Here is a 20,909-nt window from a genome sequence, read left to right on the forward strand (position 1 = left end):
TATTTCTGAGGGTTTTTTTAAACTCTTAGATCTCTATGGATTTGGAGTCTTTGCAAAGCTAGACCACAGTGCCTTACTTGACTCTTTTTGATGTTGTCAGCTTCACAAATTGTCCTCTTTTTTATTTACTTTTTCTCTCCCCTCTTCTGTGCCTTTCTGGTTGTCCATCTTTCTTCCCATCTCCCTTACTCTTGTTTTTCCAAATGCAGAATGAATATTCTATATTATAAATATTCTGAAATATTGAACTTCTTCAAACTCAACCAAATACCATATAGCAGGATTGTGTATTCTGTATAAATACTGTTATATAATATTGTGGTTGACTTAAAAATTATTTTTTGGCTAAAAAGGTAGGGGTTTTCTTTCCATAAAGACATTTTTTCTGTCTTTGGCTGGCGTGATTATTTTTTTCTTAACTACTCCAATTTTCAAATATGTCTCAGTAAAGACAGTTAAGAACAGAAGAATGCAAAATGAATGCGTTTGCAGGAAGGCCTACAGTTTCCATCTGAAATTTTGATGGTGTATATGTATCAGCACTATATTAAGAGCTTAAAAGATTTATCCACTTGGTATATTCATTTATGTATGAATATGTATTTGTTTCTTTTGTGCTGTCAATGTTAGTTTTTTCCTTTTCCACTCTGTTTCCTTTCATTTCCCATTGAACCTTCTTTTCCTACTGTTTTTCTTTATTGCAGCATATGTTGTTTTTCCTTCTCTCTTTTACTTTAAAACAGTAATTTTCTCATGGATAGAATTTCTACTATTTTGATATTTTATTTAGTGAGCTCCTTAGCATGATGATTTCTCTCTGAGGCTTACAAGTGAATAACTTTTGGCAGCTTCCCAAGGGAGAAAATCCTCCTTCTGACTGTGGTGCTTGCAAGCTGCCTATTTCATGTGCCCAGTGGGTGAAGGGATGGATATGTATTAGCTATCCATAGGACAGATAGAATACTTACCTTGATAGTGAGGATGACTTTCATTCAAAGTGTGTTTCATAAAAAAAAGGAAATACAGACTGCCAAAGGGTGTACATCTCTGCCAGCCTTCCACCTGTCTTCTGCACTATTCCTTGTCCCTGAAGAGAGCCCGCTGAGTAACTGGGTGTCAGAGAAGCCAGAGGGAGCAAGGCATGAGGGACAGAAAAAAGACACAATTCTTTTTTTGTCTCTAGCAAGGAAACTGTTTGAAGCTTAGTCATGCTGCTACTTTTTGTGCTGTTGCCATGTATTCTGTGTCAAGCAGTAAGAGGAGTTCTTGAAGTTGAAATTCCCTCAGGTGCCTATATTATTTTGGACTCATTTTATATGTGTGTCAGTAAACATAAGTTACACACTATTGGAGTCACAGTGTTACAGAGAGGTAGCACAAACTAAGATGAAGCTTCTTTAAAGCTTCTGAGTAGTCTCTTTAATGTGACTCTTTGCTTCTATCTGAAGTCAAAATTACCCATAGCAGTGGTTTTAATCAGCTGTTCAGTGTCTCAGTTTGAGTGAAGGCTAGAGGCTGCAGAGAGAGATGGCAAGATTTTTAGTGTATCACTGTGCACAAACACTTGCATGAGAAAGGAAGACGTGACGTGTAATTGCATCCCCAAGTGTACTGTCATTTGCTCATGTTGATGGCCATGACATTAGAACCCAACCTAAATAGACTGACAGGTTTCAGTTCATTTTTGTAGCTTCTCTTTATAACTTTTCCAAGTTAATGAGGTTTCATGAAAGAATGGGAATTACTGCACCCAGTGTTTCATGGTGTTGAGTTACCTTAAATCACTTCACCAAATCAGGGCTGTTAGCTTTAAAAATCTTGTGTGTACAGTCTGCATTTTTTGTTTGCCCCACTCTCAGTGATATCTTGTTTTAGCTGGTTTTGACTTTTTAATTTCTCTAATGCCTTACAGTTTCTGGTTTGCTTTTGTGTCTTGCTTGTAGCAAAGGCAGGAGTGACTGTGGTAAAGCTGCAGCTTTGATTCCTGAGGTCCTACTCAGTGTAGCTCTCATTCTCTCACTCTAATTTTCCTGGATTTTACAGGTGCAAATGCAACTTGCTTCACTGCACTCATCATTATTAATTAGGAAAAACAGGCTACTACACCAAAATCATATAATGAAATAGAAGAGGTTTCCATATGTGCTTGTAGTAACAAGCATTACATTGTCCTCCTGTCCTCCCCACCTAAACCAGCTCATTTTTAGTCTTTGGTCTATCTTCAAAGTTTTGTCTCATGAAAGAAGGGTAGGTTTAGTAGGAAGAGTAATTAATTTCAGAAACAGATGATTCCCACTCTTTAATTTCTGAGGTTAAAACCCTGAATCTTTTATCTCTATAGCTTGTTTTCATTCACCTGGAGTGTATCTCAGCCAACAACCCCTTAAAAATCCAAAGCAAATCATGATTCTTTCCTTTATATATGATAGACCTGATTGTAACACTCAAATGTTGCAATTTGTGCCCCATATGAAATTACAGTCATATTTATAATAGTCTGCAATTAAAAGAGCATTACTAATTGAAAGTCCTATTTCATAAACTGAGAAATTACAAAGTGAACATTATCCAAGAAACTTTGATTTGGCTGTACTGTGAACATCTTTTATTATGCTGCAAAATGCTTTACCTCCTTTGTGGTGCTTGGTACCTGGTAGAGTTGCTCTTCAAGAAATCTTGCAACCATTTAACATTCCTTTATTTTCATCTTTCAATGCATGCTCACAATGTTCTATTTATATCTTCCAAATTGAATGTAGAAGTATTAACTTTTTAATGTCTTTATAAAATACCTACCACTATCATACTTTGGTTTGAAGATATTCATAAAATAATCTTTACAGCACCCTTGTAAGGTAAAGGAGATAATTAGACAGAAATAAAGCACATAAAGTTTAGGAAAAAAAATACCTGCAGTGCTGTTAAATTTGGATTAATGAATGTTAATTTTGCATTACTGCACTGAAATATCTGCAGCCTGATACTTGCACTGTTTTTTACTGAAGCTCATCTTCGAAGAATTATACAGGGATTTACTCATCTATTTACACCACCTTTGGGAGTTACGTAAACCTGTTTCTCCCACTGGGATAATCTTAGTCTGACAGGGTCAATGTTCAGTCATACAGAAAAAAAAGTTTTAATTACGTCTTCTGTAACATCAGACATGTAGAATGGGTTTGCTCCATAATAAATGGATGGACAAACTCTAAATACTAACCTCCTTGCAGTCATTGCCAATCTAAAGGATGTTTTGATGGAGTTGTCATTTTTGCCTGTGGCCCTGCAGATGAAAATAACTTGAAAAAATAGTTATCTTGATCTGTTTGGAGATTTTGGGCTGTGGAAATTCTTGTTAACTGGCACAAAGGCAGTGGGCATGCAGAAGAGACAGCAAGTTTGTAACTCTTCACAATTGGGTCTATAGCAAGCTTCTTGAGAAAAACAGTGACCTGTAATAGCAATTTCTTGTAGCTACAAGTCAGTTGTATCTGAATAGACTGTCACAAGTATATGGAAATATCTGATTTCAGGCATTTCCAGTTTCAAGTTAATGGACTGTGATGGTATAATATAAAAGAAGGAAAAACATTGTGTGGTGATTTTGTGTTTTGCCCAAGAAAGGAGTGATAAAAAAGTGGACTCAAACTCTGGCTAAAAGTTTTTGAGGATCAGAATCCAAATCAGATGGATTTCCTGCAAATCTCCTCCATGAAACCTAAACCAATAACCCCTTTTCATGCCAGTTGTTCCTGCTAACTGTCCTCACCCCCATTTTCTGACCTTTTGTGTGGTGAGAGTAGACTTGCAGGCTTGGGAAAAGAGGAGAACCCAAATGCTTTATGGCTGCAGTTTAGATGGAATACTAAGGGGATGTGCACAGACTCAGCACTGACAAGGAGAAAGGGTTTTACTTGCACTGTTTTTGCAAATCAGTTGCTTTGTTTTCCCTGATATTCCCATATCTTACTTACGTTTGGAATTGCCAGGCTTTCTACTTAAACATGCAGCATGGGAACTCTGAGAACCAGGTACAGCTATATTTCAGGGGCTGTTGGAGGGTGCCCTCTCTCTCAACTCATCTGTGGACACATTGAACTGATTTTAGGCACATAAAGATATTCAGGAACCTCACTCCCCACTCCTCAAGTTTCAGTTCTAGATCATTGTCTTAAAAATAGAAGGGAGGAGGGGACATGGCTCTTTTTAACAGCCCTCTCAGGTAAGAACATAGGCTTGGCTGTGCAGAACTGGAATACCAGCAGACTCTGGAAGGCTTTCTGCTTTTCTCAGAGGAGGTTTTTACTAGAGTGGGGGATAGCACAGGTGACTCCTAGGAACGCTTGAAATGTGTAATTGAACACAAAAGTCTCGCTCAGTGAATACTGCACAGTCAGTTTCTGGAGGAAATCGAATTTCTTTTGGCCAGCTTCAAAGTGCATTAAAACCACATGCTGTGCCTTACTGGTGCATGTTTTGCTGACCCCAGTATGAAACATATTGCTGAGCATTTGTCAATCAATAGCTGAATGTAGACTGGCCTTCCTAGTTTCCCCCAAATCTGAAAGATTTTGTGAAATTTATAGAATATTCTGTATATGCAGAATTGGAGCATTTCAGATCACACTCTAAAATTTTGAGGGTTTAGACTAATTACAGGAGCTCTGAAAATTTCCAGTTAAAGTTTGATAGAAGTAAAAGATACATAACATGCCCTACACAGTGCTTTCCAAATTCACCAGCAACTATAAGCCACTTCAGTAATTTTATATGCTGCATAAAACTGCCATGTTACAGGCCTGTAAATCTTGTTCAGTGGTGGTTGGATTTTTTTTCTAGCTTTGGTGCTTTATTTTTATTGGTAATACAACAAATAACATCTATGATCCAGAAATTTTGACTGAACCACTATGACTTGGAGATATTTTTCATTAGCTGACTTATTCTTCATGGCTGACTTCTCTTGTGTTCACCTCTTTTCTTCACGCAAGTATTGCTTGTTTTTCCTTCCTGGTGTCCCCTCAGTTGTTTTTGCCCTCCCTTTAGCATGGTGTTCACATGCAGGTTTCCTCGTGCATTTTCATTTCTTCTAGGAAAAAAACAAACTCAATTGCCATCTGAAATTTAGTTTTCCTGTGACAGACTCCCTCTCCACAACCCACAACATTTTGTTGGTTTTTACACTATTTCATTTGAGGGTATTGACTTTATAACTAATTTTTAACTTCCAAGCTATATTGAACTGAAAACCCTCAAGCCAAGCAGTGTTTAACCTGTATAATTTTAGGCTATCTTTTCTGCGAGTGCCATATTTCACTGTTTTTACATATATTACAGAGGGAACCTGTCTGTACCACATATTTTTCTAGTGAACAGCCATGTAAGATCTTAGCATAATGAAGAATTTTGGAAATGACAGAAACTGAAATGCTTTTTGTTTGTTCAAATTCTTGAAACCTCTTCTATTTTCTTTGTAAATCCCCCAAACTGTCTTCAGCTCTTCTAGAACTCTTTTGAATATAGTTTTTTTCTACCATTCTAGGGAGTACTCTGCTACATTTCCTAGCTTTATATTGGCTTTGTGTGTTCCTAAAATTATCTAATGTTACCCTTTCTCTTTCTGCATGACAATGCTGAAGAAAAGGTGTCTTTTTTTTTAATACACTCTTATCTTTCTAGTAGTCAACCCATTTTTTTTTTTCCTCAGTTGTAAAAACTCAATCATCTTTATCACAAACAGACTGTGGATTTTTATCCTTTGACCAAGCAGGAATTTTCATACCTGGAAAACTGTATTTATCCACTGCAATGGAATCACCCTTTTTTTCTTTATTTGGGCTTTAGCTCTGGCATTCTGATTACAGATATCCTCATACGGTGCACTTTCTGGTCACACCTATGAATATCCTTCTTATATTTTGAGGAACTCACTGTAGGTGTTACTGTGTTCCTAAGACCTGACTTGGTAGAGCCATAGTCCCTGCTGCCTATGTTGAACACACAGGTAGTGCTTTTGGTTTCCATCCAAGAACTTGTGAGTCTTTGACTCATCCACAGTGGAAAAACATTTAGCATGGAGTCTGTCTCATCCAGGTCTTTTCTTCCAGGACTGATGTGTGCTTTGCCTCTGATTTTCTAGTATGAGTCAGTAAACGTATCATAGGAGTATGCTGGCATAAATTTTAGAAGAATTGGTTCATGCCTCCTACTTATACAACTTGTGTTTTTCTGTGGTGAGGCTGGTTAACTCCCACTCTTCACACTGGTCTTTTTTCAGACAGTAATCAAAGTTGTGGCTGTTTTAATTACTACAGAGGTATATACTATTCCTAGGGTATTTGCTATTAGGTGGTTTTCTAATTATTTTCTTATTATTACCCCAAGTTTTTGAACACATTCTGTATTCAGTTCAGTAACATTTATGTGCATTTAGAGTCAAGCATATATTTCAGTGCTTTTATGAATTATGATAAGCCTGTCTCATTACCTGACATCTGTGTGTTACTGCTTGTATCAAATACATCATTCACAAAAGCAAGAAAAAAAATAAATTGAAATCACAGACCGCTTGACATCAATCTTTAATGAGGGCACCTCTTAACTGAAAATCTTAAAAATGCACAAGCAAATTAAGAGCTACTTGCCAGAATCAGAGAAGCAAGATTTTCTGAATTAGTCTAATTTTAAAAGCATTTAAAAAATTATGCAGGAAATATATTTTCTTTCTTTTTGTTAGTGATTTTTATTAGAATATTGTATTAACCATAGCATATTTATATCTGGTCATGTTTTTTCTTCGCAGCTTTATTCAACCTTATACCAGTGGGACTTCGAGTTGTTGCCATCCAGGGTGTAAAGACTGGGTTGTATATAGCCCTAAATGGAGAAGGTTTCCTCTACACATCAGTAAGTACCTTGCTAAACTCTGTCTAAGAGGCACAGATGAAGTTGAAGTCTACACAGGAATGAGACATGTATTCACTTTGAAGAAATTCTGTGGTGTCTGTATATGTTACACACACCATGCTTTTGTGCAGCATTATCTATAAATGGGATACAGTAGAAATTACTGCTTATTACATATGAAAGTCTGCATCTTACCAATCCTGAAAAACCATACCATGGACCTCTCTTCCTAGTAGGCTGTACTGGTAGAGTGCCTTATGCCACAAAGATAATAATTTTCAATTCAGTTCTCCAAAATTTTTAAATAAAGACCCACAATTATTTTCTAAGTGACTTGTTGATCAGAATCCCAAAACTGATCCCACCATTGCTTTTATTGATAAGATTTATGAGTGCAACTTCTGTCTAAAAAGTCATTAACAGCCTTATAGTTTATCGCCATAATCTTGTAACTATATGCTTAGCATTATTGATTTTTTTATATAAGGAAAATAACGAGTTCTGTGAGCGACTGTTATCTTTGTAGAATGATCAAAGTTTAAAAAAATAAGCTTTTGAGTCACAAAGAAGACCATTGGATAAAGTGATTGGAAAGACCTCAGATTGTTTATGATATTTCAAATTATTTAGTGCTAATCACTCAGTATGTTGTGGTGAATATAAAATTCCTCAGTTTTGTATAAATTTAGTGTCTTAACTTCCTTTGAAAGGCAAACAGACGTTAATGTGGACAGGCAGTTCTGTCAGGTATTAACAAGGTGGCTTAAAGGATTTTTCATTGCTCTATTTTTATTGACATCTGTGTTGAATTTATTTACATAGTGCTTTTTCTATTTTTTACGTCATATAGTTCTTAATTCCTAACTAAGTTACAATACACTGCTTTATTTTCAATGTGCATTGAAAGGAAATTGGAAAGACTAAGTTTCTGATGCCCTGAGGGAAAGTATTGTGTTTGTTTCAAACATACAATTGTCTTGGAAAAGCTAATTAGGAAGGAAAAATGGAACTAATCTTGAATGTCAATGTCAAGACAAAGAGAAAATTCCTCCTCATAAAATGTCTGCTGGAAACTTCAGCGGTATGATCTACATTTTTTTGCATCTGTTCAAAATAAATTCTATTGTAGGAGAACGTGCAATATTTGCTGTCAGAAAGAAGAAAACTAGAAGGAAAAGCTAGAACTACTAGAGAAAATTAATTACTGACCTTCCAGTTCCATCATATCATGTGGGGAGTTCATTGCTGCATCATGGCATGAACAGCATTTTTTTTTATTTGTTGGCACAATGAAGAGTACATTCTTGCCCAACACTGTTCCTGAAGTGAGTTCTCAGTCCTCCAGAAAGAAATACAAATTTCAGAAAATGTATATTTTCCTAATGGATAATTCATGAGGGGGACCACATATGAACAAATTGTGGTAGGCTCTGTGCTTATGTATTATTCTGGAAATGGTTCAACTTAAATGAAGTGAGGCAAGGAAACAAGTGTTTTTATAATGTACTGCTTACTCTTCCTTGTGCAGAGAATGAAAGGTGAGTGGCCCATTAAATGAAAAAGAAATTTGACGCATTAGAAAACACAGTGGAAGATTTAGCTTTTTTAAGTCTATGAAATGACTTTCAACTTCTACTTTTTTAAGCAGAAAAATAATAACATTTGATCAAAAATTTAAAGGTAGTGGTTTCAAAATATCTGTGGTGTAATACAGGTTTAATTGTTTCATATTAAGGTGTTGAAAACTTTGATAGTACATTATTGTCTCAGAAATTGCCTGCTTTCATCTTAAAGACCAATGCACGTGAAAATAAGATGACAAAGTATCGAAGTCTGTCTTCTCCTGAAGATCCACATGAAGAAATACTGTGTGCAGAATTATATGTCATCACCTGTAGAAAAATATTTTTTAGCCAATCATTTTCTATTACTGTCTTGGTGGATTTTTTGTCGCTTTTTCACATCTGTGTATCTGTTGAACCTAAATGCAGAAGTTCTGTATTAAATATTTTTCCCTTGGCTATTTAGGAGAAGGTGGGAGAAGAAAGTTTTCTAAGTTTCATATGCCAACTGCCACCATTGAAAAAGACTGCTGCCTAATGGGAATGCTAGTTAAAATGTACTTATATTTATATTTATTACCAATTTCTTATAAGGATCTAAAAATGGAAGCATGCCCTGTAGACTAAGTAGGATTTATAGTCTAAGTTGAGACTGAAGTTCTGTATAGTCCTTTTCTGCAGAACACCTCAGTGTCCCTTCTTCCCATAACATTCATATTCACAGTATATGAAACACATACCTTGTGAGAATAGCTTAAATGTTGATGCCTCTCTTCAGAGACTGAAGGGCCCAACTCAATTATTTTTATCATAAGTTTCACATCATGCTGACTAATTAAACAACAGTGCTAACAGGAAAGGTATTATGTGTGATCCTGCTTGTGTGTTCTTTAAGAAGGAAATGAAGGTACAGTGACAGACCAGTTTTACATACAGATTATCAAATGTAAATTTGCACTGTTTCTTGCCTTTTTTTTTTATATTGTTTAATGGTTGTTTGCATCAGTTTGAGAGTCTCTTTTATTTTTCCTTTATTCTACCATATTTAGGAATTTTTCAACTATTTCTCAGAATTAGAACTAGAAAAATGTGCAGAAATTTCATAGAAGAGTGTTATGTCAGTATTTCTTAGAATAGAAACAGGAGGACAGCAAATTCTGTAGGAAGGTTAGTCTCAAGAGTTTTCATACCTATTTTGCCTGCTGCAGCAGTTGAGGTATGTACTCTGTCCTTTGAGGTTTGATCAAGCCAGGGTCTCTAACATACACTATCAAAGCCTTGTCAAATAAAGGAGAAGCAAAATCTTGGGAGTTTGATAGGGCTTTGCAAAATTCCTGAGAGATATTTTCGAAATGATTTTCCAAAATCATAACCAGTTTTTTCTATACATTTAAAGTAATTATTGTTAGTACCATAATTTATTATTTTCTGTCACATGAAATATGAGAACAAGAGCCTTTTCATGCTGTTTTTTTTCCCTTGTTCTTTTAAGGGTTAGCCCACTTAAAGACTATCCATTAATCTCACCTATTTTGAAATTTTGGATTGCTGTATCCAATTTTATTTCTCTGTATGTGTATATTTATATATACTTATGTCCGTATATCAATATATATATAGTAATAAGTTGGATATATTTATCTACTGATTTATTCATGTAGCTTCCCAATTCTACACATATGTTAGTGAGCAATGAGAGTTATAAAAATGAGTTGAAATTTATTTTAGATGGCTTAATGAACTGTGAATAATTCAATATTTATGACTGACTTAATAACTGTGAAAGCTAGTTGGAGAATCTGGATTTTTCCACAAAGAGCCATCTCAGTTACTAGAGAGATTTTTGACATAATAGTTATGGACTTCATATGTTAAAGTCAAAAATTATGCCTTATTCCTATCTCCCTTTGGAAAGGATGAGCAAGCTGAGGTTTCATTTCCAGGTTTTGTCTTGTCAAAATCAAAAGGAATGAAACTGGCTCCATGCACTGAAAAAGGGAGCACAGCTGCAGAGATTCTCCATAGGGAACAGGTATTGCCTGCAGCAGGAAGATGGCAGTGCAGTACTTGGCAGAAGCTTGAGTTTGATGTTAATTTTGATCAACTCCCTTTGCAAGTGGTTCATTAGTTCAGCTTCCAAGGGGCTGCAGGTTTTGTTTTGCTTCTAGGATTTCCTGCTACCTTAGCAGGATGAACTCAGAGGTAAAACCTATAATATGTTAGTCCATTTTATTATTCCTGTTTTACTGCGATGAGGATATGAGAGTCTTCTGAGTTTATATCAATGGATTTTTCTCAAGAATTATTTGATATACCTGGGACTTTTTGGAAGGGCTAGTGGTTTCCTTTTTCATGATAGGATCAGTTTGGCACGGTACTGCCTGTATTTGGTGGCTATCAGAGTAAAAGGAAAGGGAAAATCCAAAATGTAGGCAAGGAAAAATCCTAAGTCTAGAACACCTTAAACTGCTTGTGCTTTCTTCTTTGTGTTTCCTCTTTCACCATTTCTTCTGCCAATTTTCTGAGACCAGAGAGGTGGACTAAACCAGAGAGGGAAGAGTACACCTGTGATATTGTCAGCAGCAGGTATCAAAGACCTAGGAATCCCCTGCATGGCTTCTCAGTGAGATTGATGCTTTAAAAGATGACTGAGCCTGCAGGGCCAGGTCTGACCTCCCAGGCCCCTCTTCCACCACTGTGCACTGTGGCTTCAGAGCTCCTCTTTGGGGTATGGGGTAGTAGGAGCCTCACTGGAAGACTGTAGAAAGTACTGGGGAGACATGGTTGCATTTCTGGGAGGTTTTACCAACTTTTTGTAAAGTATTTCAGAATTAGGAATGCCACACTTAACAGAATATTCTTCTTGTGCTGTGGGGGTTTGTTTTTTGATCTGCTGCAGTACACAGTGTTGAGGATGTTGGAAGGGTGTTGGTTGGGGCAGCGTTTCTGTTGCAGTAAGATATCAGTCTGTGTCACAGACTTCATGAAAGAGAGAGAACATCAATATCTGTTGCTGAGAACTGTATTTGTTCTATCTCTCTGGCAACTCTCACCTGAGAAAAAAAGCCTTTGAAGATTTCTCCTGACATTTCAGCAGCTTCCCAATGCCGTTATTTCTGCCACTCCTTTAAGCCCACATAATTGACCTCTCTGAGGAGAACAAAATTCAGCCTCAAGGAAGAACATAGGTGCACAGACTGAAGCCTGGAAAAGAGTGAGAACTGAAGTAGTCTGTATTTCTAATATTTAAATCAAAGTCAAATAAAAAAAAAATTGTGTAGCTTTTCATAGAGCCTCCCTTTATGCTTTGGAATAGCAAAGCTTAGCGTGTGCAATACTTTGAAGGTTTGAAGGTGCATAAAACCTTATAAACAAAGCAAAAGATAGTTTAAACTAGACAAAACCAGAGAGGAAATGCAATGATTTAAAGTTTTAAATTTTTTGCAAGAATGGTCAAAAATGGTAAAAAATGTTGACATCAAGAAAAACATTTTCTGTTATAAGAGTAGTTAACCTATGTTTTGGCAAAGATTGTTCCCCACCTTGCAAAGTATTGTAGAAATAGTCAGGAATATATCTGTTTAGAGAAAAGTAACAAATAGAGATTGTTCTGTGATTTAAAAGATGTAGACTTTTATTTCTAATAGTCAAAAGTATCCTAAATATAAGAAAAGGGTAAGTCTTGCTGCTCTTAAGGTATCTGTGGTTTTGTAAATGTAAGCACATCAGAGTGGAGTGTCTCATAACATTGTGATCAATAGAAAACATTATTTTCTTTCTTATGTCAGGCTTATGCTTTAGGGTCTCAACCCGCTCCCACACATTTATCTTCCAGCACAGACTTTACTAAGACAGCGATAGGACCTTATTTCACTTGTCATTATCCATGTCTTGGAAGTATTCTGGCTCACTTTGGGGAGAGGAAAATGGGTATGTTTATCTATTTGAAAATCACAGCTTCTGGTAAAGACTTTTGAAAAGTAACTATATGATATTTTTAAGAGTCCAAATGCATAGACATTATGCAAACTCCCTTAGTTTAAGGGTTTACCAGTAAAGTGCTTCCTTCTATATGTATACCTTTATTGCACTTCCTGTAATCTTTTAGTCAGTTTGGGATCAGTCATAAAGTGACCTATATTTGCTTCATATTAAAAAAATGTTTTTTTGAGAGGGGAGTACGTAGCATATTTCAGGGCTGTGTTCCTCTGCAAATTGGGCTGCATCTCTCAAAAGGTAAACAAGTTCAGCATGTTCCAGCAGTTGAAATACAGTGACAGGGAGGAGGAAAACATCTGCATGGTTTATGCTTATTTATATCTGTGTTTGGAGGTAGGTGATTTGTCTCTCAGGTTGTCTGCCAAAAATAAATACAGAAAATTGCTAATGAATTTATTTATTCTATGGTAGCACTTAAGGAACAGCTGATAATCTAGCCCTGCTCTATTGTGCAAAATAGTGTCAGATGTCCCTGCTTTAGAGTATAGCAGAAAAGGGGTAAAAAATACATACAAAGTCCATGACTTTTTTCAGTGAGTTAGGTTTTCAGTACATTTTTGATTGAATGTGCTGAAGCCAACGCTTTCACACACAAGATAAGGTAAAAAAGGAGGCATGCAGAGACGCATGAGAGTTTGATAAGGCAGGAGAGAAATGAGAAGGGAAGAGATGAATGGAATGAGGATGACCTGAGGAGACTGTGATAAGAGAGCATATAAGAAAGTGGATAAATGGCACAGTGGAGCAAAACAGTATTGTGGAAAACCCTATAATTATTGTAGAAATGTTTAGGATGATATCACTATTGTTTAAGTCTCATGCTTACATTCATTACTACCTTTCTGACTTTTTCACACAGAAATGCTTACTATTTGGCCTCCAGCTCATAAACCATATTGCTTAATTAAATATGCTACCTTGAATATGTAAAAAGATATTTATTAATATAAAGATACAGTATTTTAGTGTGGCTTCTTACTCCATGGCAGTTGTTTCTTCCTGGCATCTAAATGCTGTACAGGGGTAATAACAGAATTTGACTCCATACTTGCTGCACTGTTTCTTGACACTAAAACCAAATATGTATGTCCTGTTTGGTTCATTAGTGTCCACAGTATCCAGGATCTAGTTTCTGTAAGAAAATGTTTCATATTTCCTTAAATTATCCATTTTCCTTTCTCATGTACATTTCTCATATCCAAGTGCAAAAAAATCTTTTACTATACGTATTCTCTCTCCCTGAAATGTCTGTAAATGCCTCAAGATTAAAAGTTACTCTTCCAAATTTTACAAGGCATGGGCAATCACAAAGTCAGCAGCTGCAGCTGGATATTTTTCAAAAATGGTATGACAAGGAATAGTAACTCTAGGTAGGTATGCTAAAATGAGGTAATCTAATCTCATGCTTCAGGAAGTAGGATGACTGCCACAGGGACCAAAAAGAATGCTTTCTGCAATGTGTGGCATCATTTAGTGTAGTTGCACTGAAGGAGGTTTGCCTCTGAACTGTTGTGCAATGATCACAGCTAAAGGGTGAGCACAGGCTTGATGGACCAGCAGCTTAATCAAGTCTGTCAAATTCCTGCTTCTGGCAATTCTGTCTCTCATGGTAACATCCCTGTATATTTGGCCAATGTTTGTTTTGTTGCATAAATACAACTGCACTGTTCTGGATATTTCTTTATTCTCTGCTTTGTTGCTCTTAGACATTTGGGGGTGTCTGTAATCCTTAATATTGAATGCATCTCACTGTCTGTTGTGTACCACTCTTGCCTTCTGTTGTCTTACTTCCCTTCTAATTTTCACTTCCCAAGCAAGAAGGATCATGTGTGAAATTTCTAATTTTCCATTCATAGCTGTTTGCTCTTACTCATTCATTACGTCCAAGTATGAAAAGTGGCTACCAAAGATTTAGAATCTCTCAAATTTTAGACAATTAACAAAAACATGTTTCCAAAACAAACTCCTACTACTTCTTCCCGTTATTGGTTAAGGAATATTCAAAACATTGAAGACAATTTTAGGTGGATTTTATGGTGAGTTTAAATCCATTTCATAACAAATGTGGTTCTTTAAGTGTAAAGAAGACTTTCTATTGCATTGTCAAAATGCCTAAGTAAGAAAAAAAACCCAACTTTTTGTGGAGTAGAACAGCTAGACACATGTGGTGCTGTCTGTCACTTCTGTAACTGCATAGTTAATGCATCTTCTGTTATTCAGGGCTATTTCCAAAAGATATGTATCAAGATACAAAGATAGATGAACAGAAGTGAACTGAGAGCTTTTGTATACATATATATAGTCTATTTTCAAAAAAAATATTTCCGTTTGTCTGAAGAATGGCCTCAGTCAGGCAAATATTTGCTTTCCTTATGTGAGAAAAGAGCCACATTACCTTGCAGAAATTAAATAGTCTAATGCATATTTTGTGGGGTTTTTTTAAAATTTCTGTAAAAAAATTAAATATCTATATCAGAATATTTAGTTCATATATGATAATATTAAGAAAAAATCTGAGAATGGTATTTACCTAGGTAATTAAAGAAAATTATACAAGCATCCTATAATTTCAGGGAACTTCCTAAGGTACCCCTCATACCCTATAATAAGATGGTGTGGGCTCAAGTATGTGCAGATTAAATTATCATCATATTTTTAAAACACAATTCTATGTTATATGTGATCCTTATGATTAGACTTCAAAAAAGGATGGCATTTTTAAAATGTTATTATAGTGTGCAACTCTACTGTATTGGTTTGAAAACAAACCAGTGGGAGATCAGATTGAAAACCTGATCAGAAACAAAAACAAACCACTGATCAGATCAGTGGGAGTCAAGACTGAAATTAAAAATAAGTGAAATAATACAAGGAAAAACACTGACAGAGTCAGATACAACCTAACGCCCTGTTAGGGTGGTGGTAGCAGTCCAACTGAAGTAGTCCAGTTGAAGCGGTGATCCTGTGAAGGTCTAGTCTCCAGCTGAAGATCCAGTGGTAGCTCTTGTCCTCTGGGAAGCCAGTAGACAGGGCTAGCTCAGGCAGTTCCAAGGCCAGGTTATATCCAGGTGGGAACACCTGGCTCCTCCCTCCTGGGCAGAGCATCCCACAATGGGATGAGATAAGTCCATGAGTCACACAGTGGGTCCCTGATGGCCCATTGCCTGTCATGCGGGGGTGGGTCATTAGCAGCTGGTAACAGCTAACAGCCCACAGCTGGTGGTAATAGAATACTTAAAATGCATGTATTGCAACCTAGGACATCTACACAACAGGGTTTTGTATAAACGGTACAGTTCTGTAATTATCAGATGCTGCCAAAAGCCACAGATGTATGTCTTATTAGTGTTATATATGTAAATGACTGATTTATACACAATATCCATTATACTTCTACAACAGGTTTCCTAATATTCTTTATTTGGGGGGTTGGGGTCTTGTTATCATCCACATTTATTTTCTTCTTGTAGCATGTTCATTTTTTCATTTGAATAGGCAAGTGTGTAGCTAAGCTTAGGAAATTATGGTCAGTGATAAATTTATATCCCTTGTAATCTTCCCATATGCCAAATGTCCCTGTGGAAAAATTCAGGATATTTCTGTTTCTAAGGCAGCTTTAGCCTTGGGCTGGATCTTATATGGAAACTTGACCATCTGGGTAGGCCCTTGGAAATGCTGATTCTGCATGTTCTGACTCGTTGGCAGAGTTTGTTAATCTGGTATCTGCCCTGGGATGTTCATAGTCTCCTTTTATGTCTGCATGCTGCAGTGAACAGGGGCTGCTTCTACCACCTTTCCCTGTGGGATTTTCTGTGGCCAGGGACTAGATCTGGTGGGTGGCTTTGCCGACCCGTGGCAGTCTGTGAGTGAATATGTCCACAGAAAAGGCTGTGATTGTCCCTGAAGCCTTGTCATTCCTGTGGGACTAAGCCACTGAAAGGAGAACTCAAGACAACATTTTGTTTCTCTTTGGCTAAATTTTTAGCAAACTATTTCTTGATAAGAGTTCATTTACAACCTAAATAAGTCTGTTAGCACTGATTTTTATGTCTGTTTAAAACTGACTAGGAAAACAAGCATCCAGCAACTTGTACATAGTTAGCTACCATTGAGTCTTGATCTCCCTCTCAGTTTGTGAAATTCCTCAATCCTCCACTTTCCCTGCTGGCAGCTTTCTCTAACAGGGTTCCTTGGTGTATTCCCATGGATAATATGTGGTCATATATGTTCATTATGCTAATTTAGATGAGTATAATAGACCATCATTCCCGTACAGTGCCAGGAGATGAATTTCAGTGATCCTTGATGGTCCCTTTCAACTCAGGCTATTCTGTGATTCTTACAACCTCCTTTTGACATTTTTCTTTGTAGAGTGTGGCTCTTTCCTGGCTTCTTCTCTTTCCCTCATTTGGGACACCATTCAGTCAGAGGTAGTTTTAGGGGGAAGAAGACCTCCAGAAGGAATGTATGAGGTTCATTTTTCTTGTCACTTGACCAGGCACTAGTTGTATCATGTCATCTGAACAACACCAAGCAGTGGTGGGGCCTTTTCTGCCCACAGCTTAATGTAATTAAAAATTCCAGTGTTAAATTTCTAAAATACTGCCTGAATATTGAAGGGCTCTGAAATTTTTTGGAGTACCAAGTGTTGGCCTAATTCTATTGCTAATTAGAATTACTGATATCATAGGTATTGGGGTTGGCATAACAAAGCATTTTCAAAAATCCCTCTTGGAAGGGTTAAACTGGTGAGTTTGTTGTGCAGTGTTCATTCAGCATATTCTATTCACTGTCGGATGAGAAGCTGTCTTGACTGATTCCTGTTGATTTGACAAGTATTCTTGTTTTTTAGTAGACTACAAATACAGCCTTGGGGTCATATTTTCTCTCCCTGAGGGTGTCTCAAAAGGAATCATAAATCTGTAGAAAATCAGCAGTCAAACCTGAATTTTACTGCAGCAAAAACATTGGAGAAGGGGTGAGTAGACAAGTCACCCCATTGTGTTAGAATTCGGATGTGACTCTTCTCTACATTCTGCTCTCCTGGTATACTTGTCACTAAACATTTTGTAATAAAAAGTGACATGATGGCACTGTTTGGAAAAACATGAACACCTGGCCTTAATATGCAGGATTTGTACAGAAACCTTGTACTTTGAGTAAGTGAAACCAACACCTGAGGACTTAATTCCTTCTGTGCACTGGTGGCTTTCTTTACCCTCTAGCACATCACGTTATGGAAGGCTTTGGCTTATTAACAGACTGATAAGATTTTTCAGCATTACCAGAAATTTACTTATATTACTTAATCTTTAGTGTGATTGTGTCTGCAAAGCTGAAAACACAGTGTTTCAACATGAAGATGAAATTCCAGTACTTTATGACTCCACAGACGTACACAGCTAAAGACCCAAAGTTTTCCACAAAAGAGATGTGATTGCCTAATTCACCATGGAATTGTTTACTTATTGCAGAATTGCCTAACGGCTGGTGAATTTTTAAAAGATGGAGAAAGGGTTTTATACCATAGGCACAAAACAGAGCATAGCCAACATTTCAAAGGCATAATATGTTGTCTTTTTCATGTCCCTCTTGGCCAACATGTGACTTCCGTGTTGTGACTGATGTCCCCACAGTAGTTTTACCCTGTCACATTGTTGTTCAGGCTACAGGCCAAAACTGAACGCAGCTCAGATCATCAGGAAAGAAAATAATATTACTGAAAGGTCTGCTGTTAAAAGAAGCTTATAAGATGTTAGGAATAAGTAGATTTTTTTAATCTATTTGCCAAGTGTTGCTACTATTTCTCCAGCCAGTGTTTTGTATTATTGGATGAGTATGGCTTTATTAAAAAAAGAAAAATATAAGGGTTTAATTTTTATACAATTTTAATTAAAAAGTAGACCTGCTTGGGATTAACCGCATTCCAAAATTCTTGTCAGTATTTTTTTGTTTACCCTAGGATGAGTTTGGATGTCCCCTGCCAAGAGAAGAGCAAAAGACATGTTACTGTGCTAATGTGAGAACAGACTGGTCAGAAAAAACAGTAAAGTATAATTAATGCAGAATAATCTGAAAGCACAATCTCTGTAGAATTACTTTTGTTTTTACAATAGCTTAGAATGATTTTTAGATTTTGTAGTCATTTTTCCATTTGTTCTGGTGGGATCTGAAGCTATTGGTCTATACTTCAGTAGGTACAGGAAGGCTTTGGGTAAGGGTAAGCATCATTTTCATTCAGCTTCTTGAACAGAATATATCAGGGAGAATTCCTTCATTTTATTCAATATCCAAATGTTATTGGTAAAAATGCACTTTTAATTTCAGCCTGCTTTCAACCTTGTGCTTGCCTCTTCCCCTCCCCCAACCCCTATTTTTTTCCTGGAGAACTTCTCTTAAGGCTTAGGGTAACATAGGAAGACACGGCATTTAATATTCTTTTTCAACACAGTTGTTCCTGAGGAGGACTGAGTTGACTATTTTCTTCTTGACATTTGAAGATCAGGAGTGTGCCCTTGTCTCTTCATTTTCAAGTATCTATTGGCACCAGCAACAAAGGAGATGAAGGAATCAGCCTTTCAGGCATTGGAAGTGACAACTTCAGGAAGCATCAGCTGAGGCTATTCTATCACCCATTTAGCATTCATTTGAGCATTGAAGGTGGCTGAAGAATAGCATTTGAAAACAGAATAAAAGATAAAATTGGTATTTTCCCTTAATACTTAGAGAAATTTTACTGCATCTTTGACAAGTGTCAGCATCCTGCCCGGTGCTTAGAACTGTGAAAGTCACTTTTCTTCAACTGACACGATTAGAGTAAAAGATAGGTAAATTGATTTTTGATTTTCAGGGATTATCATATGGAGGTGACTTCTCTATAGATGGAATATGAGAAATAGTGATAGTGTCTAAACTACCCAGTCCAACTTGCAGCTTTGGATGTGCAAGTATGGCATTGAGAAAGGAGGAGGCAGAGGAATGGATTAGGATTCAATGATACACAGGTAGATCATATTAGGTTCACTTCAAACTCTGCCAATCATATGAAAACAGTCTCACTATATGAAAACAGTCTCACTAGTGAATATTGTCAGAAACTACCCAAGGTGAAGATAGCCTCACTTGAAATTGTTGGAATTACCTTAAGAGGAAGTGTAGGGACACAGGCCTTGTTAGAGAAGATGCAAAATTCACACTAAATGACATTTTATTCTGGCAGATCAAAGATTTTATTCATTGTGAAAAGGCATGGACAGTTTTATTTGTTTGTAGATACATCAAATTCAGAAATATAGCATGGAGTTCTGCAGTCTTAAAAATTGCACTATAGCTTTGTTATCCTCATGACTTCAGTAGACATATTTTTATGTGAGCCTACAGTGGTAGAAGCTTCGTGAATAGATTTGAACAACAAAACATTACTCATGGAAATGTAAAGAAAATGTTGATTAGTTGTTTAATTGAAAATCACAAAATACCTCCACGAGTGTAGGTGTTAACATAGATATTGTTGAATAAAGGAATGATGAATAAATTGTAACACTGTAGGCATTCAAGATATTAAATAAAAATTAAAAGTATTTTGAAAGAGATGCTCTGAATTTTTCCAGGTAATTTCTTTTTTTTAATACAATAAATAATCTAAAAGTGCAGACAATTACTCAACCAAATTTTCAAGATTTTTAGGAATATAAAGAATGCTGAAATCTTCCCATAATTTTTAGTAAAAGTTCTCTATAATCAAAAGAAAAGAACCACATAAATACGAATGCCTTTGAAATTGCTTGTGCTTTTTATATATGTAAAGGGGTGTGTTAGTGTATATACCCCTGTGCATGACTAAAGGTAGTGTAAACTATACATAAAGATGTAATTTAATGACAGACATTAAAGTTATTAAAAAAAACAAACAAACAAACTGAAAACAAACCAACAACAAACCAAAACCAGCCCAACAAGAAAGCAAACTCACACTCTGTGAAACTGTTTCGAGAATGAGCCTGATCTCTGTAAACATGCCTAAATATTCCAAATTATTATAATTTTTTACAAGAATGGAACCTGTATATTTTGCAGATTCAGGGTATTTGTGCTTCTATCAATAGATGAAAAGTGTAGATAATCAAATCAGGAAGCATTGAATTTAAGGGTATGTAACAGTAACTTTATAAGAAATCAGAATATTAGACAATTGTTTTGCCTTAGTTATTACCATCTTTGGGTAATTTATAATTAGACTAAGCGATATTTTTGTGAAAGAGATGGACTTCAGAAGTTGTGTAAATAGATTTGTGCATGTGTAATTTTTTTTCTCCAAAAAAGTTGAAACAACTTCCTTTTCTTCACATTCTTCCCTTTGTCAAAACAAGAAATGTTAAAAAATGCCTGCATCTATTTTCTCTCTCTTTTGTCAAGTCGTATTTGTTAAAGTAGTGCTATACT

The 20,909-nt window shown here is 36.3% G+C and overlaps 1 protein-coding gene across 4 annotated transcripts in view; it reads left to right on the forward strand.

Moving 5' to 3' along the window:
- Nucleotides 1–20,909, forward strand: part of FGF14 (fibroblast growth factor 14) — a 384,458-nt gene that overhangs the window by 288,438 nt on the left and 75,111 nt on the right. For all 4 annotated transcript variants that reach the window (XM_085057036.1, XM_085057016.1, XM_085057046.1 and 1 more), the window contains one exon: nucleotides 6,803–6,906. In XM_085057036.1, coding sequence (XP_084913162.1) covers nucleotides 6,803–6,906 — 104 coding nt within the window. The remainder of the gene's footprint in view (nucleotides 1–6,802; nucleotides 6,907–20,909) is intronic.

The sequence above is a fragment of the Lichenostomus cassidix genome, chromosome 1 (assembly GCF_008360975.1).
Source record: "Lichenostomus cassidix isolate B80296 chromosome 1, HeHo_3.0, whole genome shotgun sequence".
Taxonomy (NCBI): Eukaryota; Metazoa; Chordata; class Aves; order Passeriformes; family Meliphagidae; genus Lichenostomus; species Lichenostomus cassidix.